At 43.1% G+C, this 27103-nt stretch overlaps 1 protein-coding gene across 1 annotated transcript; it reads left to right on the top strand.

Moving 5' to 3' along the window:
• The first annotated feature begins 40 nt into the window (after positions 1-40).
• On the top strand, positions 41-27103 carry HAPSTR1 (HUWE1 associated protein modifying stress responses). The gene is made up of 4 exons (XM_045874954.3): positions 41-631; positions 1293-1373; positions 12443-12718; positions 24679-27103. Exons 1-4 carry the CDS (start codon positions 406-408, stop codon positions 24921-24923), a joined length of 828 nt encoding a protein of 275 aa, XP_045730910.1. The 5' UTR covers positions 41-405; the 3' UTR covers positions 24924-27103.

Below are 27103 nucleotides of genomic sequence, written 5' to 3' on the forward strand. Positions count from 1 at the left end.
GACGACGTTCCTCAGTCTTCTGGGTGGGCTCGGCGGTGCAGGCCGTGTTGCGCGGAGGGTTCGGCGGTCAGCGGCGGCGGCCCTAGGGGGGCCGCGGCGCCATGGGCAGGCGATAGACGGGCTCGGGCCGGCGAGGCGAGGGGCGGCGGCGGTCGTCCAAGCCGCGGCGACCTTCGGCGGGGCCCGGGGGTGGGGAGGCCCGGGGCGGGGGTCGTCCCAGACAGCGCGGGGCCGCGGGGCGGGTCTCGCAGGCCGTCGGGGTGCAGGAGGCCTGGGCCGCCGCGAGGAGCTGCCGCCGGCCGCTGGGCCCCGCCGCCGGGCCGCTCGACGACGACGCTCCCGCGGGGGCCCCGCCTGAGGAGGACGCGGCGGCGGCGGCGGCGAGGCCGCGGGAGGCCGCGGAGGATGGAGGAGCGGAAGGAGGAGGGCGAGGCTGAGATCCAGGAGCACGGGCCGGAGCACTGGTTCTCCAAGTGGGAGCGGCAGTGCCTGGCTGAGGCCGAGCAGGACGAGCAGCTGCCCCCCGAGCTGCAGGAGGAAGCGGCGGCCGCCGCGCAGCCCGAGCACAAGCAGCAGAAGCTGTGGCATCTCTTCCAGAACTCGGCCACCGCCGTGGCCCAGCTCTACAAAGGTGAGGCCCGCCGCCGCCATCTTGCCACTGCCGCCGCCCCGCCGCCCCGCCGCCGCCGCCGCCGCCTCGGGGTCTGCGGGTCGGCGGGGAGCCCCGAGGGTGGCCGTCCGCCCACCCGCCCGCCGGGCCGGGTCGGGCCAGGCCGCGGCGCCACCGCCGCCCCCTCCCCACAAGATGGCGGCGCGGGGGGCGGGCCCGGCGGGTGGCCGCGGCCGAGCGGGGGGCCGGCGCTGGGGGCGCCCCCGTTTGGGGCCGCTCTCGGGGGCCCGCCCGCTGCTGGGGCCCGGCTGCCGGCGCCCCCGGGCCGGGAGGACAGGGGAGGGGCCCCCGGTCACAAAATGGCGAAGGGAGGCGGCGAGGCCGGCCCATTGTGCCGGAGCGGGCCTCGGGGCGGAGACTGGGAGGGGGCGCCTCCATCGGCCGCGGTCGGTCCTGGGGCTGCGCCTCTGGGCCCCGCGGCTCGCCCTGGCCCCCGTCGCGACCCCCTTCCTGCAGGCCTCACAATTGAGTGTGGGATCCTGAAGCCCTGGAACAAAATGGCGAAACCTAATATGGCCGTTCCGGAGTGATTGACGCCCAAATAACATCTCTCTCTCTCTCTGTCTCTCTTTCTGTTGTCTTTTGTGTTTTTTTTTTTCCTCCTCCCTCCCCGCTTTTTCAGACCGAGTGTGTCAGCAGCCAGGACTTTCTCTCTGGGTCCCCTTCCAAAACGCAGCCACCGCCGTCACCAATCTCTACAAAGGTAAAGATAACCTTGCTGCATTGCCGGCTAAGAGGAAGGGCAGCCTGCGTCAGGGTTTGAGTCTTGCGCCGCGAGGGCAGTAGACACCCTTTCCCGGATTCAGACTGCCAGAGTCTTTGCTGCTGAGTCCAGCCACCAAGTGTCCCGGGTACTTTGTTGGTTGAGAACTCCCGGGGTGGTCTAGCTAGATCCTGCATCTCGGTCGGGGCGTTTGACCCCTCCCACCCCCCGACCTCCCCCCAGGCACGTTTGACACTGGGGGCAGTTTTGAATGTCATCCCTAAGAGGGGGCTGCTGAATATTCTACCTTGCACAAGACAGGCTTCTCCGCCCCAAATGCCAGTAGTGCGGAGGTTGAGAAGCCCTGAGCTGGGAGACGAGTGAGGCGTGTTTCTTCTCACTGGAGAGGGCATCCAGGGAAGAAGGGAGTTTATGGTGCCACAGACAGAGGTGGACACCTCCCGGAAGAGTCTTGAGTTAGGCAGTTTAGACCAAGGTATTTTCGTAGCATTTCAGTGCGTTGAAAACTAGCTGATTGGAATAAACTGTGCACATTAACATACTGCTCTTCTCTAGCAACTTCAAATATTTGCCTTCAAAACTACGGCATATCTGATTGTATAGTGTTGGCAGGAAATGTGTAATCAGAGGTTGCGTTGGTAGATTTTGTGTTTTATGGTAGTGTCTTCCTGGAGCTAATTCTCTCCCCTCCCCTTGACATGAAGATATGTCAGTAAATGTTCTTGTTCATTGTGCTCTCTCAGTAACCATGGCTTTAGATTTTGTGTCTTAATGATTTTGAAGATTTGGAAATTTGGATTTGATATTTCTTTGGGGCAAGGTTTCTATGGAGAAAGGATTTGAATTTGACTGTTAATCTTAGTAAAAATGTAATTAAATGCTTTCAAACTTGGAGAAGCTGCCCATAACAGTAATGGACTTTGTGCATTTCAAAATGATCAAAACAGGTTAAAACAGGCTGTGGAGCGACTTCTCAGATTCTTTTGCGTAAGAATGTGCAAATGATGGTAGCATTCTATAGGAGAAATAATTCCTTATTGTGAGATGTCTTGGTGGAATTTGCAGTTTTTTGGGATAGTAGTTTGAAAACATAAAGTGAAACTGGTGAATAAAATGTTGATTTTAGGGAAGGAGGAACTCATAGTCTACGCCTGCGAGAATGGGGAAACACAGATGGTGCCCCAGTGGTCAACTTTGATTTTATGTAGCTGAGTTTCTTAAATTTGGACTCTGGAGTAAATTACTGTAACATCCATCAGTGCTTGAAGGTCTTCAGCATTGTCTGGATTGGCTCTTGGTTTCATCCAGAGAATTTTGAATAATACTTAAAACTTGTTTTGGGTTGCCTGGGTGGCTCAGTCAGATAAGCATCTGCCCTTGGCTCAGGTCATGATCCCAGTCCCACGGTGGCCTCTTGCTCAGTGGGGAGCCCCCTTCTCCTGCCTGCTGCTTCCCCTGCTTGTGCTCTCTCTGACAAATTAAATATTAAAAAAAAAAAAACAAAAAACTTGTTTTAAAAACTCATTTCTTGGAGTATAATTTGGATACTGTATAATACCTTTTTAAGAATCATAGCTTGAATTTGAGAAACATTGTAATTGCCATATATATGGTTTCCTGTTTCCATAAGGTCATGAATACGTACAGCCTTATGGCACAGTTTTTTGGGCCTGGCTTCATCCACTTCCCATGTTTCTGAGATTGATCCAAGGAGTTCATGCTGCAGGTGTTAATAAGCAGCTCAATGTCAATTTTGGCCCTCTCCCCCCACCCCAGCCTTTTTTTTTTTTCCTTTCCTGAGTAGCATTCTGTTGCCTGTGGGGTGCTACAGTCTAACCGTTTGTTTGTTGCAATTGATTTTTGCTTGAAGGGGGGAATGGCACCATTTTTGGTGGCTTTTGTATGCCTCTTTGCTGAGGCCATACAAAAATAGGAACGTTTTTTAGATTTTCTGTTTAATTTTTGGTTCTTTTGTATACTGTTACAATGTATGTTTTCAGGACTAAAGCTGACAGTTTTGTGTAGTGTTTCACATAAGAAGATGGTGGCTTCAGAAGCTGAACTCTGAAATAATCCCAAATTGGATCGCTTGATTTGAAATTGCTTTTTATAATTTATTAGTTTTCTTTGTTCAGAAGATTTAATGAGAGAGACATTTTTTAAAAAATGAAAATCACATGTTCTTGTTATTGCAAATGTGTTAGATTGTTAGAACTGGTTTTATTTTATATTCTGTTTTTGTAAAAGTAAATGCATCCTTTTTTACCTGGTAGGAAAGGTAAGTTGTGGTTTGTGGTTTGTGGAATGTGGTAGTGTAGCAACGTACTCAGATTATTTGATCGAAGGAGAGGAGATAATGCTCTGCAGATACACTCAACGTTCCTCTTTTTCAGGGTGAAGTCTTTGGAGAACAGGACTACAGCTGTAGGAATAATTAGATACTTTAAATAGAACCAGTAGAGTAAGCAAGGTAGTGTCACCAGTGCCTGCAGCCTTAAGTAGTGGTAAATCTAAGTCATTGTTCATGGCTCTGATTAAGTATTTACATGTAATTTACAAGGGGCGAGATTTGGAGGGCTCTCTCTAAGTGGGCAGTGCTTCTGTGTTTTGTTTTGTCTGATTAAATGCTTATCTGGCAAGCTAAAAACGGCTCGTTTTGCAGACTGGGGAGAGGTTCTTGATAACTCCTAAAAGGAACATATGGGAAGTTCAGAATGGAGGTAAAAGCCTAGCTGATGGCCCCTTTTGATTGCTCATGGGCTTTTGAAAAGTCGAACACTCAGTTATTTGGTTTGGCTGGAAGGATTTAGAGGAGAGTGAGTTGTCCCTTACTGTGGACAGAATTCAGCAAAATGGAGTGTGTGGTTCCTTCTACTCCCTGTTGTAGGGCCAGACTTTGATACTCTCTTTTGGAAAGGGGAGGAGAAAATCTTGGTTGCTGGTTCTTGTTTCTACCTTGATTTGGTAAATCTAAAGGAGGGGGATGTTTGTTTAGGTTTCAGTTATTTTCTTTTCCTGGCCTAGTACATTTTTTGATACCTGCAACTGAAGAGGGGAGTGAAAAGTTACTGAGGTTGTTTTAATTTAGCCTGGGTTCATGCTTACCTGGGAAATAATTGGCCACACCTAGTGGTTTGCTTTTTAAAGCCCCCTCCTTGCATTTTCCTGGGTGCCAATTGTTATCTCTGTCTCCTGACTGCTTATTAGGAAATTATTCTCCTTGTTTGATGCTAACTTCCTTCTGTTTGGGGTTCCTTGCTCAGAAGAGAGGTTGGACTGGTGGTTGTCCTTTGGGACAAGGCTATCTTAGGAGCCCCAGTGGTCAGCCTGAGGTGGGTGCTGGTACCTTAGCTCTTCAGCAGTGTCCTTGACCCAGTGCTTGATCACACCCCACAGGGTCCCTTCTCAGCACTTACCTAGTGGTTCTTTTTCTTAGGTGTTTGTTTTTTTTTTTTTTTAAGATTTTATTTATTTATTTGAGAGAGAGCACATGAGAAGGGGGGAGGGCCAGAGGGAGAAGCATACTCCCCGCTGAGCAGGGAGCCCGATGCAGGACTCGATCCAGGGACTCCAGGATCATGATCTGAGCCGAAGGCAGTCGCTTTACCAACTGAGCCACCCAGGCACCCAGGTTTTTAATGTTCTTTTCTTTGACTTTTGTGTTATGCTAAGTTCCATTTCTTTCCCTCCACTTTTAATTGATTGCTTATTCTTTAAAAAGTATTTTTAATTTAATTTTTTTTTTTTAAGTAAGCTCTACATCCATCGTGGGGGTTTGAAGTCATGACCCTGAGATCAAGAGTCACATGCCTTACCAACTGAGCCAGCCAGGCACCCCTGCCTCCACTTTTAAAAACTGCATTTGAGACCTTTGTTGCATGCTGAGTACTGTCACATATGTTGAGAGCTTTCTCTTGATATTGTTTGTGTGAAAGATGTTCCTGGTTCTCTCCCTGAGCAGCATGTGCCCAGGGAACGTCTGTACTCTAGCAGTGCTTGAAGAAGGCCAGCATTGTTAGAATGGCACCTACTGCTAGATGGTCTGAATTCTGGTTTTGGCCTGTCATTACTTAGCTGTGTGGTCCTGGAGGCAGATGATGGAGCTAGATACTGCCCCATGGTGCTCTTTCATTCTCTCAACTGGAACTGGGGATAAGTTACCCCTACTTTAGAGGACAAGATCTGAGTTTAATGCTGGTATATGGTGAGTATTCCAAGTGCTGACCTTGTTGGTGTTTAAGTTCTCTTTTCCAGGTGTTTCTGGCTATGGGCAGTCCTTAAGATGGAAGAAATTCTAGGTTATTCTTTGTCTTTGCATTTCTTCTTGTGTTGAAATAAGCTTTGTGGTGTGGCGATTTCCTCCTTCATCTCTCCCTAAGAGGGCTAAATGAAAATAGAATTGACAGGTGATAAAAGTGCAATGATGCCCTTTAAGTCCTTATTTTTGAGATCTCTCTCTCTCTTTTTTTTTTTTTTTTAAAGATTTTATTTATTTATTTGACAGACATAGCGAGAGAGGGAACACAAGCAGGGGGAGTGGGAGAGGGAGAAGCAGGCTTACCGCTGAGCAGGGAGCCCGATGCGGGGCTCGATCCCAGGACCCTGGGATCATGACCTGAGCCGAAGGCAGACGCTTAACGACTGAGCCACCCACGCGCCGCTTTGAGATCTCTTGATACCAAATCCCTTTATAATATGCTGTCTCACTTCAGTGTGGCCATCTTAGACTGTAAGTAAAGTGAAACTGAGCAGGATGTGCTGAAAATTGATGGGCCCGGTGGTGAGTGATTGACATATAAACAAATGGTCAGAGAAAGCATGTTCCACCTTGAGACAAATAGTAGAATTTCATCTCCTTAAAATTTGACTTTCTGGAGCTGGTTTGTGACTCTCCATTTTGCAAAAAACCATTACTGACCTTTGAGAGTTTGTTCAAAACACCAAAGTATGGATTACAATTAGAAACCCTAAGTCTTAAGTTTTATTCTTTAACTTTTGCTATAAGGAGCAGTGACCTCAGTCATTCCTAACACCATTTGTAGATTCTGTTTGTAAATTTTTGTGAAAGACATTTTCTTCTGTATAACTTTTCGGGAAGGGATGTTTTGATTGCAGGTAAGCAGAAATTACAAGTCAGGCTTCAGTGGTGTGGACATGGATTGGCTCCTATCTGACTTGAAGGTTGAGGGTAGGATTGACTTCATTCAGTGGCTCAAACTGTCCTGCTCTGTAGTCTCTTGGCCAGAATTGGGTCACATGCTTACTCAGAACCAGTATCATAGCCACTGTTTGGGGCTATGCAGATTAAATTAGGACTAAACCACACGTTCCACCCTTTGAGTGAATGTGGAGGAAGCTCACCCCAGAGCTATCCAAACAGAAACTTGGGAGTACCTTTAGGAGAGGGAGGATGAGGATTGGATGCCAGGCAAATGGGGTTGCTACAGTTCTTCCCTGGCTCCTGTCCTTTCTGTGTGTGCTAGGTGAAAATTAAGTAATTATCTGAGTAGCTAGAAGTTGGTGCCTATTTTTAATAATACATTGTTGGGGAATGCATGAGTCGTTTTCTCAGAACAGTTGGAAAATGGATTTTATTTTGCCTACAATTCAGATCTTTGTTCCTTTTTTCATTTTTTTTAAAGATTTTTATTTATTTATTTGACAGAGAGGCAGTGAGAGAGGGAACACAAGCAGGGGGAGTGGGAGAGGGAGAAGCAGGCTTCCTGCTGAGCAGGGAGCCTGATGCGGGCCTGGATCCCAGGACCCTGGGACCATGACCTGAGCCGAAGGCAGATGCTTAACGACTGAGCCACCCAGGTGCCCCTCATATCTTTGTTTCTAATGAAACATTTTTAATACTTTTTTTTCCCCTGTGGCAGACTGGGTGACTAATGCGGATTGAATTTCTAAGTTCAACTATATTGTAGTCATTAGTATTCTTTGGAAATGTTGCTTTGATCTAGCAATGTGCTCTTACAGTTTATAGGTTCTTTAAGGAGGATGGGGGGGGGATGGTTTCTCTTTTGCTGGGGAAGAACTACATTGTAGAAGGAATCTCTCACTTACCTAACTTTGGGTAAGGCCCTGTGAGCCTCTCAGTTCCAGTTCCTAGTTTAAGAAATTGGGTGTCTGCTCTGGCCAACTCACATAAGGTTTGTGAGTATCGAAAAGCTATAAATAGTTTTTTGATCTTTGTCTTAATCTTGTCTGCGTATCATGTAAGAAAGCTCTGCATTTGGTCTCCATCTCAGAAATCAGGTGATTGTGTGCCTGTTGTGCCTTGACAGTGGTGAGAGGATTAGACTTCTAAAAATCTGGAATTTCATTTCAGCTGCTTATATAAAAACAAGTTTTTTAAAAACGTAAGAAACATGGGACGTCTGCTGTGACTTGTCTGCATCAGTTTGTTTCTTGAACAGGGAAATGAATGTGTTGTGCTTAAAGGTTAGATTGACATTTTGATGCCCTTGGGGTTTGCCTAACCTTCTCGCTTATGGCCCCATTCCACAATGGCTTTGGCTTCAGTAAAATAGTTTGGACATACGACTGTCCCCGCAGTTTTTGTGCTCTGCATTTCTAGAATTTGGATGTCTGTCTGTCAAGGTTCGGATGTATTTACAGCAGTCTTTGGCAGAGAGCCTTCAGAAAGCCATCTTTGTGTGTGTTTATTGTGCTGCTGTACAGTAAGTCAGCCTATGGTCACATTAAAATCTAGCCTATTCATGCCTAGGATTCTCCAATACGTATTCACATCTCTCCTGTTCAGTTCAGGGTATGATAGGGTTTTCAACCAAGTAACTGTTTAAAGTCCTAAACATAAGGACTGTACTTGAAATGCTTTTGTGTCAACATGAGATTTTCTGTTTAGGGAAATAACTGAAATTGGATTAATCTGGGTGGTAAGGTAATTGGATTTGGCTTTCAGGATGTGCTGTGAATGGTATAAAACCAAATTATGCCCAGGTGGTGCAAAAGCAGGTACCCGAAGACCTTAAATGTCGTATCTGCTTTCCTCTTCCTGTACCTTCTAATCTGTAAAAGTCAGTGTTTGGAATGCCTGATAAATCTAGTTTGTTCTTTGTTGGTTCTGATGTTGAGACTTGCTCAGAATTTCTTTTCTTTTCTTTTTTTTTTTTTTAAAGATTTTATTTATTTATTTGACAGAGTTAGTGAGAGCGGGAACACAAGCGGGGAGAGTGGGAAAGGGAGAAACAGGCTTCCCGCAGAGCAGGGAGCCTGACGCTGGGCTCGATCCCAGGACCCTGGTATCATGACCTGAGCCGAAGGCAGACGCTTAACGACTGAGCCACCCAGGTGCCCCGAGACTTGCTCACAATTTTCTTTTTTTTTTTTTTAAGATTTTATTTATTTATCTGAGAGAGAGAGAATGAGAGAGAGCACATGAGAGGGGGGAGGGTCAGAGGGAGAAGCAGACTCCCTGCCGAGCAGGGAGCCCGATGCGGGACTCGATCCAGGGACTCCAGGATCATGACCTGAGCCGAAGGCAGTCGCTTAACCAACTGAGCCACCCAGGCGCCCCAGACTTGCTCACAATTTCTGAGGTGAAAAGATTTGGTCAGTTACATAAAAAAAAAAAAAATTTTTTTTTAGTTGGGTAAATTTTAAAAGAGCATCACAACTCACTTAGATAACTGTCTTTGATCTAAACCAGGGAATATTGCATTTTCCAACTTCGTTCAAATCTGTGATTGAAGCATCAGGCCCTCCTTGGGGCGTCTCGCTGGCTCAGTCAGTAGAGCATGTGACTCTTGATTTCAGGGTTGTGAGTTCAAGCCTCGGGGCGTGGAGCCTACTTAAAAAAGCCTCAGGCCCTTGCAGATCTGATTTTTGGGACTTGTGTCCTCAAACCACAACGTAGCCCAGCTTTTTCCCCTGGATTGTCAGTTTTTTTAAATAACCACCTCAGGTGGCCCCCTCCCTTTGGCTTTTGAGTTTTGTATCCAGTTGAGGGAGAAGGTTCTGCTGTCTACTGTGGCTGTCTACTGTGTACATTTACATGCCTGCTTCATCCTGCTTTGGACTTGTTTCTTGTAGTCCTTCTGTGCTTCCAACATTTCCTCTACTTCCAGTTCTGGGCCTACTTCCATTTGGGTCTTGAAAAAATAGATTTTCCTTGGTCATTCTGTTTGGAACCCGCTTCTCCACTTACGAGCTTGAGTATAACAGTTCTTTTAGTTAGGGCAGGTTTGTAGAAACCTGGTTGCTTTGAGGTTCACATTTTGCATTTCTCCTTTCTGTGGTGCTATGGGATGGGCTTAGGTTTTGCTCAAAGCTTTGATTTCTCTTCGAATGCTTCCAGCTCTTTCAGAATCACTCTTCTAGATAACAGCTTTGCCAAGGTCATCTTGAGTTTATCTACTCTTAAGGCTGGCTTTATCTAAGTCTTTAAGAGATTGGAAAGTGCTATATTATCCTCTTAAATGTTATTTATCTTTTTCTTAAAAAGATTTATTTAGAGCACAAGTTGGGGGCGGGGAGAGGGAGAAGCAGACTCCCTGTTGAGCAGGGACCCTGAGATATGACCTGAGCTGAAGGCAGAAGATGGCTTCACCGACTGAGCCACACAGGCATCCCAATGTTATTTACCTTTAAAATGGAGTTCATGCTTGCTTTGTTTATGATGAAATGAGAAATCAGAAACCATTGGTTCACATTGTAACTTGGCCGTTATTTTAGTAATGAGACAGAGAAATACTTCATTCCAAAGGTGCTTTTTATATCTTTAGAATAAGAATAATCCACTTCTCAAAGTTGTGAGGAAGTTGGCTTTTTTTTTTTTTTTTAAAGATTTTATTTATTTATTTGACAGAGACCGCGAGAGAGGGAACACAAGCAGGGGGAGTGGGAGAGGGAGAAGCAGGCTTCCTGCTGAGCAGGGAGCCCATGTGGGCTCAATCCCAGGACCCTGGGACCATGACCTGAGCCGAAGGCAGACACTTAACAACTGAGCCACCCAGGCGCCCGTAGACTATTTTTAAGAGTGCTCCCATAGGGCGCCTGGGTGGCTCAGATGGTTAAGCGTCTGCCTTCGGCTCAGGTCATGATCTCAGGGTCCTGGAATCGAGTCCCGCATCGGGCTCCCTGCTCTTTGGGAGCCTGCTTCTCCCTCTGCCTTTCTCTCTCGCTCTGTCTCTCATGAATTAAAAAAAAAAAAAAAAAGTGCTCCCATAGACAACTTCGTCCATTTTTTTTGTTTGGAAAAGTTTTTAGCAATAAGGACTGATCATGTAAGGAATAGATAGGCCTTGTGCTAAAGTTCTGCTTGTGCTGCCCTCTTGCTGTCTTGCTTAATAATGCAAATTAATGCAGCTTGGGATCCTCTGTACTGGATTATTGTTTCTTTCTGGAGCACAACTCTATTATTGCTTTTCCTTTCAAAGTCTTCTGAGTATGTGTTTTAGATAAGGAATTAAAAAATCATGGCCCACGGGGCACCTGGGTGGCTCAGTCGTTAAGCGTCTGCCTTCGGCTCTGGTCATGGTCCCAGGGTCCTGGAATCGAGCCCCGCATCAGGCTCCCTGCTCCACAGGAAGCCTGCTTCTCCCTCTCCCACTCCCCCTGCTTGTGTTCCCTCTCTCGCTGTGTCTCTCTCTGTCAAGTAAGTAAAATCTTTAAAAAAAAAAAAAAATCATGGCCCAGAAAAGTAATAGAGGAATGATTCTTTGTGCTACAGAAGAATTCTTGCTCTTACAAAAGACCCAGGGATAAATGGAACTGTTGTCTTTAATGTCATTAAAGGTATACTTGTGAGTTTCTGTGAGCCTAGCAGTTCAACTAAAAATAAAGGGCAGTGACTTAAATTTCCTAGTAGGTCAGGGATCATTTATTCAAAACGTGCGTTCTGTATATACAGGGGTAGTATTTATATACAGGGAGACTGGAAGGCCAGTCTGAGATTTTTAAGGCAAGGTCTTTCGGGAATGTTTTGAGTTACGGGAAACTGTTGGGAACTGGAAGCACAGAGAAAGTATATGTAGGGAAATGAATGTTTCCACTGTGCTGTTTGGTTTTGGTGTTGAGTAGTCAATCAGTTAATTCTTCCTCTTGATTTCTAAAATGTTTGCTGCTGCCTTCAGTGTGTTCAGTAGGAGTGCATCCCCAAAATGACATGGTAAATGCAGGTGGCCTGAGTGATCTGTAATATTTAGTCATCTGTTGAAGGATGCTCCTACTTAAAATTCATTGTGAGAATTCTCGTTTCTGAAGGAGAGTAGAGCTTAGTGGTAAGAACCACAGACTCTGGAGCAAAATTTTAGCTCTGGTATATATTCTGTGACCTTGCTAGAGTTGCTAAGTGCTCAGTAGCTGTTTCCTCTTTGCAATAGGGGGATCCCTAGTACCACTTTCAAGGTTTCTTTTTTGTTTGTTTGAGCAATCTCTACACCAGTGGCGGGCTCGAACTCATGACCCCAAAATCAACAGCCCCATGCTCTATCACTGAGCCAGCCAGGTGCCCCTCAAGGTCTTCTTGCTACCTTTTTTCTCAGGTGAAGTGGAGTATAATAATAATACACACTGAATAATTTACCCATCATTGGTATTATTAAACAGGCTAGCTTAATTAGATTAAGCTTATTAGCAAGATTTTTAAGGGAATAGCATTTTAAAAATGGTAACTTGGCTAATAAAAAGTAGTCCTTTCTATTTAAAATTACTATTTTTGGGGGGCGCCTGGCTGGCTCAGTCAGAAGAGCATGCACCCTTTGATCCTCAGGGTTGTAAGTTCGAATCCCACAGTAGGGGTAGAGATTACTTAAATAAACCTAAAAAAATTTTATTTTTTTTTAAAGAACAAAGCAGAAGCTCTAGGACTATGTGATGTGTTAACCCTGAATTTAGACCATTGAGATTAAATGCCATGTGTAACACTTCAAATGTAGATGAAATACAGTTTAGTTTAATGGATTACCCTATACTTCATGATACTCATTTTGGTTAACTTGTAAAATGGTTTTCTTTTAGAAGAGAATGCAGCCTGGCTCTACTGATCATCATGTATCTTTTTTCTTGTTCTTTTTTCCTAACAGAAAGCGTGGATACTCATCAACGAAGTTTTGATATTGGAATTCAGATTGGCTATCAGCGACGCAATAAGGATGTGTTGGCTTGGGTTAAAAAACGCAGAAGAACTATTCGTAGAGAAGATTTGATCAGCTTCCTGTGTGGGAAAGTTCCTCCACCACGAAACTCTAGAGCTCCCCCAAGACTGACTGTAGTGTCCCCTAACCGAGCTACTTCAACGGAAACTAGCTCATCTGTAGAGACTGATTTGCAACCCTTCCGGGAAGCCATAGCTCTGCATGGTAAAGCCGTTTAAACATATTTCTTTGGAAAAATGGTTAAGAGTGTGCCTGTGGACCCATTTTCACATTTAGGTTAGGTCCAGATATATTGTCTGTGTTTTGTCTATTACAGTAACTACGTGCTCTAGAAATGTTTAAGTAGAATGTAAGCTAAGAACTTAACGTGGGCAATTTTTGAATGTTAGCTAGCCCATCCTAAAAAATGTTTTTAGAAAGCTAGTTTGAGCTATCAGTGTCACAAATAACAGAATCTTTTGCAACGTTGATTAGACCTTACTGCTTTACACTTACTATTGTACATGTTTTCTTACTATTCTGAGTCAAAGAGGAAGTTCTTGTGTCTTAAGAATTCTGTTACATTTTTGACTGCCCGGAGAGCCTGGTCAGTGGCAGGCAAGTGAGGCAGGTAATTGTTGGGCTGTTATTGTGGGAACTCCCTTTGACACTCTGAGTTACTGAGCGTGCCTGTAAAGGGGGTGAGAGTTGATGACCCAAGTGGGAATGGGCAGATGTAAGAATAAGTGACTTTGCTTACGTCTGTTGTCCCTTAGGTCCTTGCTTTGATAGGACTGTCAGGACAGTCTGTCACCAACTCCCCAGGCTAGACCTGCCAGACCTCAGGGCTTTATTAAGTATTACTGAAGAAGCCTGGGGGTGTGTAGTCAACAAGTCTGTTGTTGTTTCTCCCTCTCTGATACAGATTTACAAGTAGAGCTGGAAGAGGTGTTTACATGACATTTAATACTGCTGTAAAAATAAAAGAAAAACAAAGTAATGAGACTTAGTTGGAACTGAACAAGGAAACATGCATGATGCAGGTGATATAAGAGGAGAGAAGTAATTAGTGAGTTAGGTCAGGAGGCCTGTTGAAAGTGAACATTTCTGGGCCATAGTATAGGTCATCTAAAACTAAGTAACCTGGTATTAAAAAGGGTGGGATAGAAATGCAGAGGGCTTCTATATCCTTGAAGCTTTAAGGCTTGTACAGATTCTTGTTCTCTTTGGCAGACCTTGATTCTTTACCTAAAACCCTAATCAGAGCATGGGGTTGAAAAAAGTGTTTTTTCTTCTTGATAGTTTATGATAAGTTAAAAACACAGACATTTATTGCAAGAAAGTCCCTGATGTGTGGATGCAGTACTTAGGACTGCTGACTGTTTCTAATGTAGGGGAATAGTCATGCCATCAGAACTTCTCAAACTCAGGCAAAAACTTTGTTCTTACTCATTTACAGATTTCACCTCTTTTACCATTAAGTTTGGAACAAATGACTGGAAGTGTGTGTAGTGACAGGTGACCAGCCTGTCCACAACGGTAGGGCTGGATGTGGTTGTCTCTAAGCATTCTGATTTTCTTTATTGTTAGGTGCATTTATGATTCATTCCATACCTCTCTCGTTAAAGTTTTTTTTCTGTATCATACTATACTTTAGAAGATAGTTTTAAGACACACAAATGCCACTCCTATTATAAAATCTTAGTGCAGTTGTATACCTTGTAAAAAGTGCCAGGTCTCCCCCCCACCCCCCCGCCTTTTTTTTTTTTTTTTTTGACTGTTAAGCTTGTGATTTGTTATTTTCCTGAATTTTTGGAGTTTTAGTAACAATGTAGTTTTAAGAAGAGACTTTATAATCTTGACTTATATTTAAATTGTGAGGTTCAAGAACGTTAAAAGCTGTGTAGAAAAATAATCTTTCCCTTTAGTAGACTTCAAGTAGCACCAGTCCAGGATATACTGGAGACTCTGTGTACTCTTAACTCTAAGGTTCCTACACTGAATTCCCGTAGTTAAAACACTGTTGTGGTTAAGTAATACGGCCCCTTGGAAGAGTATACAGAAACAAATTACACTGAGTTTTGTGCTTAGTGGTTTTAGAAAACATCAGTGTATTGAGAATGCTAGTCTGGTTTGAGTGTTTAAAGTGATTTGAATGATTTCTAGTGATAGGGCATTGTTGACTAAATTATAAAGCAGATTAATGACCAGCTTTGTAACCAGGTGTCCTCGTGATCTGAGTTCCTGGATAATCTGTAAATTGAAGTGAAAACTGCCCAGATGATCTTCTAAAATGTATTTGGAGACCTCTTCAGTAGGGTACATTCTTGTCAGAATTTAGTTTTGCATATAATTGCTTAGCCAGATTTGTGAAATATAGTTGAAGTCAAATTGAAGTTCTTAAGGATCTGCATTGGAAGGAGAGTCTAAATTCATGAGGTTTTGGACTACAAGGTTGGGGGGCAGGATATAGGAAAAGAGTTGCGTATTGAAGTATACTTACTAAGTTTTTAAAGAGCAAACATGAGTGTAGAAGGTCACATCATTCTATCCCTTTTTATGAGAGGACAATTTTCCCCCATAGTTTTTCTTAATCAGCTCCTAAATACTCTCCGGTACCAAACACACCTATATACATCTAAAATAAGCATTTTATTTGAAGAAAAATGGCAAAGATGTAAGATACTTGTAGAACATTTATTTCCTTAGACACTGAGGGTGTGATAATGAGTAAGATCTTCTGATTAGTACCGTGTCAGCCTCGGACTTAACAAAATTTCAGTCATACATACATCAGTTAATGGTTATCCAGTAGTTTCAGTCAAATCTGTTGGGTTATTGAGGCTTAAAGAATATCATCCAGTGCTTTATTTGGCACTGGTCTGCAATATAGGTTGCTTTTTTTCATGTGTACCATGGGATCTAGTCATTTGGATATTAAACTTCCCAAGAAGTCAGAGAAATACATAAGTGTGTGCTAAACTGATTTTGTCCTTGCCTTGTTAATCCTTGTCTTAAAATAAGAACATCAAAAAGTTACCAAGTGCTGAATTAGTACCTGCCACCTTGTTTTTAATGTAATAGAAGATTTCAGATGGACCTAAAGTCCTCTGGACCGTTTTGTGGTTCTGTCTCCCTTTCTCATTCTACCTCTCAGGCATCTTCTCTCATTTGGAGCTTTTCTTTTCTTCGTTTTTTTTTTTTTTTTTTTTTTTTCCTTCATAGGCTCTTTCAGCCTCGATCTTTCCTCAGGCTCTTTCACTGACTTAGATTACACTCTCCAGGTTTCAAGCTCTAACTGCCTCCTGCAAGGCCTTGTACTTTTAGGCCCCTGTTCCTGACGGCCTGGTGCATGTGCTCCGTTGTCCTCTGGCGGATGTCCATACCACAACATCCCTGCGTCTGTCTCACGTAGATGTCTGCAGTCCTAGCCCCGTTAGCAAATACCCATCTTTTCCTCATTGAGCCATTCAGATGGATATATGTGTCTGTGCTATCTCTGGGAGTGTATAAATGAAGAGTGAGTGCTTCCTTTTCTGTTGAGGCCAACACTTACTTGGACAATTTTATTTTAATGGCGTAAACGTGGTATGTGTAAGATATTCTGGGGGCAGAAGGGGACACTTTACTACGCAGCCTGGCCGTGCGTTAAGAGAAGGCTTTTTGGAGGAGATGAGGACTGGGCTCCTGGAATAATCTTCCTGCTCTTGCATCCTGGCCCTGGGATGACCCAGTCGCCAGCCCACTCCCACTGGAGTAGTCTTTTCCCATCTTGTCACTTCACTGAAAAATAACCTTTGTTTACAGCTGATAGGTTGCAGTCAGAACTCAGCATGGCATTGCAAGGCCTTTCTGATTGGGTCTTGACCTTGGGTCAGATACCTTAGCCATACTGTCTCATCTGTGGAACACCTCCATGCTCTTTTCCCAGATCTTTCCCTCTGCCTGCTCATATTTAAAGATGGATCAAGCGCCTCTTCCAAAATGAAGCTTTCTTGCAGATCTCCCTTCTGAAGCCTTCCTTGAGCTGTTAGTCTGTTCTCCCCTTGTGGCTGTCCCTCCCAATAGATTGGGGCTACCTGAGGGCAGGGCCTTGTCTTAAAGCTTCTGGCTTTAACAGAACTTGGCAAAGAACCTGGTATAGATGTGTTCTGAGTTGATCAGAGTTCAGAGGTCTGTTACATGTATGGATACAACACAGTGGGGCCAGAGAACCTTTAGGAAGAGTTGAGGATCACAGATCTCAGGATGACTGCAGTGAGGGTAGAGGAATGGTGTGTACCTTAGGAGAGCTACAAAGGAAACTCCTTAAATTAGAACAACTGAGACTTTGAACGGGGCTTGATGATGATGCACCATTACAGCTACGTTAGTGTTTACTTTGTGCCAACATTCTGCTAAGGAGGTTCTCATTTAATCCTGCACTTGCCTTGAGTGATTGCCATTTTGTTGATGAAGAGGGGGGCTTATTTGGCTTCGATGGAACAGATTAGTAAGTGGTAGAATAGATACTCCAGATCTGCCTGTCTCCAAGTGCATGCTCTTAACCACTGTGCCTCCATATTTGTACATTTGTGGTCCCTCCCCCATGGGTCTGGGGGTTGGGTGGGAAAGAAGATTTTTCTTCTCTAAAAACATCAGACAATACATGCATTTTCTATCTGTCTTGGGTTTCTTGCCATAAGTGAATCTCGTTAAGTAGGCTTGAAGTGAATGGTTCGTGACTTGCTGTATTTCTGGTTCACTTTAGTAGAAAGAGTAGTTAGGCTTTTTTGGTAGGTAGGCTACATTCTCAGTATGACCTTGGGCAAGATGGTTAACTTTTCCAAGGCAATCTCCTCCTTTGTGGAAGGCGATATACTTTGTAAGATGTTAGATTGAGAAACTAAGCAAAGTACCTACCTACCCTTTCACAACACTGTTTTTTACCTTGAGAGAAGGGGGACTTCTGATTAGTTCTAAGTCCTATGAGCGCCCTCTTTGCCTCTGCGTGGCATTTCACTGCAAAAGTAGACCTGGAGCTTGGGTAGCCTCTGAAGATACTTTTTTCCCCTCCCTTTTCAGTAAGGATGGCCTTTTAAATTGCATATATCGCTACAGAGGGGAAGGGTAATGTAAAACTTACTGTTAATTACTTAGGTTACTTGCTAGGATCTGGAGCTTTTTTTTTTTCATTTTTCATGTTGATATAATGAAGTTGGTGCTGTTCTCTTTCTACTGGATGGACAGATTCTCAGTTGCCTTGCCCAAGCTAGTGTTGTGTCTGGAAAGCCTTAGATTGAAATCTGGTCTCCTTGTTCTGAGTTTTGTTCATTATTGGGGCGGGGGTTAGGTGAAAAGGGTCCAGAGTAGGAATGGGGCATGTGTTAATGGAAGGGAAGTGAGAGACCAGGCTGAGAGAAGCAGTTGGATGCCAAGGCAGATTTCACTCTTTTGATACCTTACTCAAAACCGCCTCACTCACATCATCTCATAGATGGTCTTTGTAGGTTCCTGGCTGCGGTTCAGACTGTTCCTGTACAGATCAGAAACACTTGGTTTTAGTTCCAAAAGTCATTTTGATGACATTCTTGACTGAGGTACTAGGAACCAACCTTACTGGGCCTGGGTTGTCCCTTTTGTAAAATTCCATCCGTTCACACTCACAGGCCCCTAGCACGCAGGGTGTGGTGTCATAATAGGCGCTGGTGGGAATTGCTGTCATGGGCACTTGACTTTAGGATCTCACCTTGCCCAGTTTTAAGTTCCTTTCCTGTTTAAATTCACTAGTGTAAGTACTGTGAAAGGGGCTTAGGCAGGCTAGCCTTTAATGTGACCCTGGAGAATTTCAAACAAAGGAAAGAAACAAAGTTTGTTGTTTTAAAGAAAGCACTTAGTGAGTTAATACAGCAGCTCCTAAGTATTGAAGTCTGCCATCTGAACCCTTTTTAGCTTGAAACCCTCCCTTTTGGTGGATGTGGTGTTACTAGTTCTCATTTCTGCAGTTCAAATCCTTCTTTGGAAGTGGTGGTGATTTAGAAATAAAGTATATATTGTCATTTTGTAGCCTTTTCTAGTGCCCAGCATTTACTGAACACTAAACACTAAGCACTGTTTATTAGAGGCTAGTGGTAGGGGCCTGTGATAAAAGATGAGTTACATAATATCCTTGAGTTTCTAGCCTGGTAGAATTGTGTTAGAGCATTTGAAGTATATGAACACAGGCAGTCAGATTGAGAGACAGTACCATTGCCCTAGGAGTGTTAATAAACTCCCATTTCTGGCTCCTCCTTTTTTGCCTAACAAGGTCTTCTCTGGGCTAACATACATGGTTATCCTTAGTCTTTTAAATAAATCATTAAATTGCTCGAAAGGTTCTTGGATCTGGAGGAACTGGGTGTAGGGCTTTTTCAGAAAATCATAAAAGGTCAGATAGGAATTTTTACCTAGGAAAAAATGTAAGGCAAATTCCTAATTTGTCAATACTCAATGTATAAAACTAATCCCTTCTTCTCCTAGTGTTTATGGAAACCTGTGGATTCCAGGCAGCTTGAACCAATAGGGTTTTTGTTCCCTGAGCACAGGTTTTTGTAGCTTTTGCTAATTTATCAGAAAACATTCTTTGGACCTGTGTTGTGCACTAGAGCAGTACAGAAGAAAAGTTAAGGAATTTTGGTGAGAACAAGGCCTCTTGATAGAATTTGCTAGATACCTGAGATCCAATACATTTAAGAAGAAATTTAAGTATTTGTGTTTGGTTCTGTTTCTTCCCCTTTCCTTATCACTCTTGTCCCCTTCCATCCATAGAGCTAAATAATTTAGAAACAAATATTTGATAGCTAACAAGTATAGTATACATGAAACTCCTTGTAACTTTCCGTTGCAGAGGACTAACTGGAACTGACCTATGGGGGATTTTGATCCATCCGTCACAGTCCTTCCTTCTCTCACCTGTCTGTACTTCTAGTACAGCATGTGGAACACAGTAGTAGGGACTTAATAAATGCGTGTTGAATGTTGCAGTCTGCATCTTCATGAAATAATAGAACTGTTGATAGTTACTTAACAGTAAAATATTTTAAAAACTTGGAAATTAAGATGTAAGACATTAATGCACCAAAGCAATCTCATCACTTAATTGCTTGAAATTGATTATTTCACAGAATCTTCTTTAATTAAAATTCCTCTGCAGGCTGGAATTTCTAAATTATGGCCTTTGTTCAAGCCAGCTTTTGAGAACAAGAACAATGAAGGCAATTAACATTTTTGATGAAAAGTTGGCATTTTCTGTATATTAAGATTAGATACTAGCTGCTGAAGTTTCTGGAGTAGGACTTAACTAAAGCTACCAACATCATTGATACGAAATTGTTTTGAACTTGCAGTAAAATTTTGCTGGACATTTTTTCATTGATGTGAAAAGGAGTCCATGTAGCCATGCCTCAGTCAGTTTACTCACCTAGTACTGGTAGTTATGAAGCACTTTAACATTTGAGTTTAATTTTTCCGCTAGTTTTCTGATTTATAAATACCAGTTTCTCTTGGAAAGTTTGAAAATTTCCGAAAAGTAAAAAATTCAGTATCTTGTTATCCCACTATATAGAGATAACTACAGTTAAATGTTTGGTGCATTTTCTTTCAGTCTTTTTTTCAATGTATAAATATTAAAACTATTTCATAGTTGAGATCATACTGCATATATGGTACTGTATCTTGCTTTTTTCATTTTAACGTCGTGAGCATTTTTTCCCATGGCATTAAAACTGTCTTTGAAAAATTTGAAAGCATTGGGCTGTCAGCATAACTTGAAAATGTTTTCTTGGTGTGACACATGTATCTTTGTAATTGGTTTGATTTAGTGTGCTTTACTTCAATAAAAATTCAGTATTACAATTTACATATTGGGGTGGGGAGTGGTATCTACTTCAAATTACTAAAATCTTAGTAGAATTCCTTTTTCCATAATTTGAACTCCTTCCCTGGTGCATTTAAAACACGACATTTTACACACAAGTGCTTGCTTGCTTAAAACCTCAGAACACCACTCTGCAAAGGGAGCGCTACCCACTTGAATAGCGCAATTCATTTGAAATGCAAGAATGCCAGTGTCCTGGGGTTCCAGTCAGGAAGTTCTCACTTTGTTCAAATGGTGGGGATTTCAAATCCCCCCTTTCATACTGGAGATGGGAGAACTGGTGGAGCATATCTGCCCAGGGTCCTGAGCCTGTGCTGAGTGGATCGACCATAATGACAGCCCGTGTATTCTCCTCCAGGGCTGGCCCTCTGCCCTTGCAGGCTGCAGGGGGTTGGGGAGCAAGTAGACAGTGTAGATGCAGCCCCCAGGCCACGGGCTGCCGGACAGAGGAAAGGAGGTGGGCCGGTTCTGCACTTGATCTTTCCGTGCCTGTGACCTGACTCCATGCTGGGAAACTGGAATGACGTGGAATTAATTCTGGAAACAGGATTTTCTTACTATCTCAAGCATGAATTTGGTATGAAAATAATAGTTATGTGCTATTTTTAACAACTGACCATGTAACATAGATTCCTATAACCTGGACTGTGACTTTGTTTTAGCTCCAGTGGGAGCTTTCTTTTCAAAGTATGATGAAATCATCCTAATCTTTTTTTTTTTTTTCCTACTTCACTAATCATTTAAAATGGATGCAGAAACTAAAACTGATTGAGTTTATCTTGTATTAAGCAATGGAGACTTTTCTGTCTAATCATACTACTTGTTCTGCTGCTTTTGTCAATTGATATTCCCATAGCCCTTTTGAAAAAGTGTGTTTTGGTAGAAATTAAGTTGTATGCCCTTGGGCCGTACAACTTAGTTTTTAGTTCTGAAGCATGTCTAGACTCTCTGTACTTGTATAGGCCTGATCATGTGGCTTAGCTAAGGTTTCCTGAAGCATCTTCCAGTAGCTGTCATTGGTTTATAAAATAAAATTTGGGCTGTTTAAAATAATATATTTTTTGGTTGTTCATCTTAATTTTTTTTTTTTTTTGACACTTTCAAAAAGTCTTTTTGGGGAAGATTTTAGATCGTTAAACTTTGAGAAGAATTTTCACTGCTGAGAGTAGATAGGAAGCAGGTAATGTGGCACATTGTGACTTTAGCTTCCAAACTAAGCCCCGAGTCATACACCCAACAGAAAAAAGATTGTGATTTTCCAGCAGTTACTGGGGAATTTTCAAATTGACCAAATTGATAATTTAATATCTCTTCTTTTTCATGGAGAATAGCAGTGGAAGCAATAGAAGTGTTTGCTTGATGTGCCTGTTCACTTCTGGTGGAGTATTCTGTGAGCCTTGGGTATTTGTCCCTTAGGTGTTAAAACACGTTGCCATGTTAAGAGGGATTCTGGGGTGGGGGGTGGGGGTTGTTGAGTTCTCTTGGTGGTCTCAAATGATAAAGGGATCCTCAGTTTAATTATTGAAGTAGCCCAGTTTCGTGCTGAAGGCCCACATTTTGCAGTGTAATCTCCTTAGGACTTCCTGCATTATGAAACAGCTATGAAAAGGTTATTGTCTTAAGTTCTTGGACACCTTTTAGTAGTTGGTTATGGACTGCTAGGTTAGAAAAAAGAAAGCACAGCTCTCCCCTCAAACTGTGGTGGAGAGCTGGAAAAAAATGCCAGCAATTTGGGAATAATTGAGTTTTTTAAAACTCGATGGCAAAGATTTAAGAGACGAAAACCACCTGGGTTTGTTTCCTGGTGTTGGAGAGGTGAATGAACGTCAGCAGCTTTGGATTTCAGTGGGTTTCAAAATGGGCAGGGCTTTGACGCACCCTCCTGTTTTCAGAATTCGGTGAATGCTGTGTGCCAGGCACCGAGGGCATTAGGTAGAGATGAAACGACCCTGTCAATAGGAAGAGACAAAAGATCCTACTGCACGGTGTAAGATGAGCCCAGGACGTTTCTTTCCCTTCTTTTCCTGTATGTTTAATAAACCCATGTGGGCTGAGGAGGAAGCGTGGTTCATTTTTGGTGTTACACTGGAGATGTCCAGCAGGCAGTTAGAAATACGGATGGGTCCTTGAGCTCAGGAGAAATGCCTGCTCCTGTGGAAAACGATGCCTGTAGGTAAGCTCAGGGGTCAAGGACACCACCCTGGGTGACACCAACCTGTCAGAGGCAGAAGAGAAGCCCACAGAGGCCACTGATGGAACTGTCAGGCTGGAGAACAGGAAGGAGCGGAGAGTTTCAAGCAGGAGGGAAGAGGAGCCAGCAAGAGACTAAAAAAGGAGAGAGGTAGGAGAACCAGGAGAGAAGCCTGAGTGGGCAGGAGCTGCTGAGGAACTAGGGGCCTCAGTCGGCAGGAGCAAATATTGGAAGGCACAGGCCCGACCCTCGGAAAGAGATCCTCAGAAGGAACTGCAGGTCCTTTGCTTTGGCAGCGCACATCCACGCTCTCCCTGTAGGAGTGCAGAGGGCCAGAAGGGAGAGAAGCTAACTGTTGAGTGAGGCCTGAGGCAGGCCAGACCTTAGACCCTGTCGCCACTTCCTGCTGAAATGTTGACCTTAAGGGGCAGGGTCAAAGTGAAGGGGGAGATCTTAGATCGTGCTTGTGTTTGAGCCCCAGCTCTTGCTCACTGGCTGTGTGACCTTGGGTCGCTTGCTTAACCTCTTAACCTCGGTTTCTCATCCGCAAAACTGGTAATACAGATGGCAGAGGATTATTTTGAGGATGAAATTTAAAAATACGTAGTGCCTAACACAGGAAGTGCTCCGAGATTAGTGCCTTTGTCTTTTTTTTTTTTTATTTTTTTTTATAGGCACCAGCCTTGGAACGGTGTGGAGCTAAAAAGGGGTGTGATCAGCCTTCCCCTGGCCACCAGTGGGGAGGGAGGACGCATCTTCCACAGGGAGAGCAGTGAGGGGGCTCATTGGTACCAGGGAGGGAGTTTGAGAGCAGTAAGAAGAGGTGTGGGCTGCAGAACAGGATCATCCTAAGGGAGACTGTTGAGGCCACGGGTCTGAGAGTGTTCACAGAGTATTTGTAGTGTAAGAACAATGTCGAAGGGAATTTATTGATTTGATGCGGTAGAAAGCAGAGGATTTTTTCTCGACTTAATGTTCAAATTTAAATCACATGTATAGAGTATAAAATGGGCCCCTACCAAACCAACCGGTAAGCTTATTTTAAAATCTAAGATACAAGTTATGCTCTTTGGGAACATGGATTATATTAGATCATACTCTGTAATAGTCCAGCAATAACACAATCCCTGTGTGAGGCTAGAATAATGTAAGAGGAAGTTCATAAGGCACATCCACTGTCCGTGATGTGAGGTTTTCAAATTCAACACTATGGTTAATGTTTCCTGGCCTCACTTGTTCCTTTCACAGGTTTATCCTATATATTTCAGAGTGGAACATATGTTTGCCTCCTTAGCTATTCAAGAGTCTAAGGAATGAGTGTCCAGCAATGAGTTGCTGGGTCTATTCTGGATTTAATTCAACCTTGAAAGCAGCAGGATTTTTTTTATACCATCCTTGTGTTCCCTCCTCTGAGGGATTATATATGGTAATAAGGCTGTCCAAAGGAGTATCTACCAAATACAGTCCAGACCTTGGGTGATCATATAGCTTGATTTGTCCAAGGGCAGACTGACTTTGTCCTTGATGTCCCAGCATACTTTTTAATAATGACCCCTTTTTTGGGCTCAAGAGTGCACTGTTTTGGATGATAAATTATAAAGTCAATTTATCTGAAGGGGTAGTTGGAACAAGCCCTCTCAGGCCTGGAAATGATGCTTGCTCCCCTGTGTGCACATAAACACACTGGAAGGATCTGTTGGGGATGGTAACTGGATAACCAAACTGTCCTGTTTAAAAGCAAGCACCTGCTGTCCTCAGCCATAAACTACAAGTAACATACATACCGAGTAGAGTAGGTGGGAGGGTTTTGTGATATGTGTGTACACCTAGCAAGGTGCTTGCGACCTAATATGCTTCCAGTAATTGGTAATTATCAATATTGTAAATATTGGTAGTATTACCAATAAAACATATACATCAAAAGCCCATGGATTCGTTTTTCCAGAAGAAAACATAAACTGCTCCCTGGTGACTCCCCCAACCCCCCTTAAGAAAACAGGGAGACATCCTTTGATCCTATGAAACATTGAACGTAAAGTGGGTTGCTTTCAAGAGGGTTCAATAATCGAGCAACTCTAAAACCTTTTTTCTTCTTCCTAGGTCTTAGTGGTGCAATGGCTAGTATAAGCGTGCGTTCGAGTACCCCAGGCTCTCCTACACATGTAAGCAGTGGATCGAATGCTAGTCGAAGGAGAAATGGACTCCATGATGTCGATTTGAACACTTTCATATCAGAAGAAATGGCACTCCACTTGGACAATGGTGGAACTAGAAAGCGTACCTCAGCCCAGTGTGGCGATGTCATTACAGACTCACCAACCCATAAACGCAACAGAATGATCTAAACTGCAAACATTTTCACACCCACCATGCTGCTTGAAAGCCACTTGATCCTCAACATATATTATTGCAAAGGAAACATGAGGCCATCTTCCCTTGTTCACTGTTTAAGACAAGTGAATTCTATAGTGGTTGCCATAAAAGGAAGTTCTAGGTATTTACAGTAGATGCCTCTTGTAACTATGGCTTTCTTAAAACTATAATCCTAGCAGAGGACATCAGAATCGTGTAGTCATTAGCAAGATCATCATAGGCAAACATATATCCGTTCCAAGGCTAAAAGTGACCTTAACTGTATTTATTCTCAAAGGGAAAGGAAATATCAGATGTTTATTTGGTTATAGAATGCCTCCCCCCCCCCCCCCCCCCCGCCTTGGTCCATTTCCTGCTGTGTTGAGTGTTTTGCTTCAACAGTATTGCCAGGTTCCTAAAATTATCTCAAACCCACGATTTGGCTTCCTTGTCAAATCTGCAGGCTTCCATTTTTCTTTTTTTTTTTTTGCAGCACTAGATCATGCACCTGGGCTCTTTGGAGTCACAGCGTGCGACTTCTAATGATTGGACTGTGCCCCGTTTTCAGTTTTCCAAGCAGTTTCTAATTCTGGTGATTGTGTGATGTAAAGAGGTGCTATGATGGTCATGCAATTAATACTTAATATTGAATCAATACACAGAACTTTATCGGATTCACTTTGTGTGTGTTAGCGCTCTAAAAGTAGCAATACTATTAAATTGCCCCCATACTGACCCTGTAGGCTTAAAATACTCCCGTTTAAAGACAAGTACTACTTCCCACGCAGGGTACTGTTCCTTATGGTAAATGTAAACACGTAGACTGCATTCAAGGGGGACCTAAAGTAGAGAGATCATGAACTTTGAGGATGGGCTTCCTTTTCGGTTCAGTATTAGCAAGAGGGAGATGGATGCTGGGGGAGGTAGGTATTCCAGTCTTTTCGTGTCCCGTAGTACCTTTTTCATGAATGCCCTACTTTGTGTGCAGTTTCCATTGGAATGGCAGAAGATAAAGGTCTTTTATCTGCTAATGTGGTCACAACTTAAGTAGCACTCTGGTCCCTCTCCTCTAACAAGTGCAGTTTGGAATCTCATTCTCTTAAGAGATGGAATCGCATGGAGGCTCTCTAGGTGTTAGGTAGACCTAAATAAAGGTTCCGAGTAGATCCTCTGTTGAGTCCCTGTTATACCTCTTGTAGCCACAGTATTTTAGAGCATGTTTGATTGTTTCCTCTTCATTTTTAATATCTTGAACTGAATGATAGTCTTTTTTAGATGAAGAACTGATGTCAGCCTGCCAGGTACTGTAATTTATTCTATCATATTATTATATTATATATCAAGTAGGACAGTGAAAATGTTTCCTTGCAAACTTGTAGTCCAGTATCAGTTAACTTCCTGTTTTTATCCTGAAAAGACCATTGCAAATCAGTGTAAGGGTTTTTCCAGTAATTACTCACAGCACTTTGTTAAAGTTTGCAATTCCTTCAGCCATTTAATAATAATCTTTCTGTGAAGAAACTGCTGAGTTAACCATAATATTCATTGACTGGGTGGGAGGTGAATGGAATGTGTGAGCTGAAGTTCTGTACTCCTTATAGAACTAGGCCTTATTTAAAAAAAAAGAAGAAAAACCAAGTCAATTCCATACTAAAACTAGGAACGAAAGTGAGGTATTTCTAAATTTTTGCAAAAGTGGATCAGTTTTTGTTTGATACATTCAATCTGTCATTTTACCTGAAACAGACAAGCCTATGTATTATGAATACTTTTAAGCTTCCCTTTGGACTATGCCCAGAAATGCATTTGGAGTTACCGTTTTTCTGTCGTTGTCAATTTAGATTCTGGAATTGGCATTTGGTGGTGTGAAGCATTGCCCACAAGTGGCCAGAACTCCTCTTCCTAAAGGATTTTGAGATTGAGGAACAGCTGTATAACCTCCCCCTTATGCCTTGGTTCTAGTTCCTCCCTCTGAGTTGAATAACAATTTTTTATTTTTGGTTGTTTTGTTTTAGTTGGTGCTCTGACGCTTAATCTCAGTACCCTTTACTCTTGATTGTCAAATTTTGATAAAACATGTGCCATTTTCTTTGGTAAGAGAAAGCAGGTCTTATGTCTGCCAGAACACGATTTATATGCCTTATTGGCTCCATTAAACTTTTTAAAAACTTTA

This window comes from Mirounga angustirostris, unplaced genomic scaffold (assembly GCF_029215605.1).
Source record: "Mirounga angustirostris isolate CCGP_5_RB_7025 unplaced genomic scaffold, mMirAng1.0.hap1 SCAF_5, whole genome shotgun sequence".
NCBI lineage: Eukaryota > Metazoa > Chordata > Mammalia > Carnivora > Phocidae > Mirounga > Mirounga angustirostris.

Coding starts and splice junctions, on each gene's coding strand:
- HAPSTR1 (XM_045874954.3), top strand. CDS start 406: ATGGAGGAGCGGAAGGAGGAGGGCGAGGCTGAGATCCAGGAGCACGGG. Junction 1,374..12,442: donor CGTCACCAATCTCTACAAAG/GTAAAGATAACC, acceptor TTTTCCTAACAG/AAAGCGTGGATACTCATCAA. Junction 12,719..24,678: donor GGAAGCCATAGCTCTGCATG/GTAAAGCCGTTT, acceptor TCTTCTTCCTAG/GTCTTAGTGGTGCAATGGCT.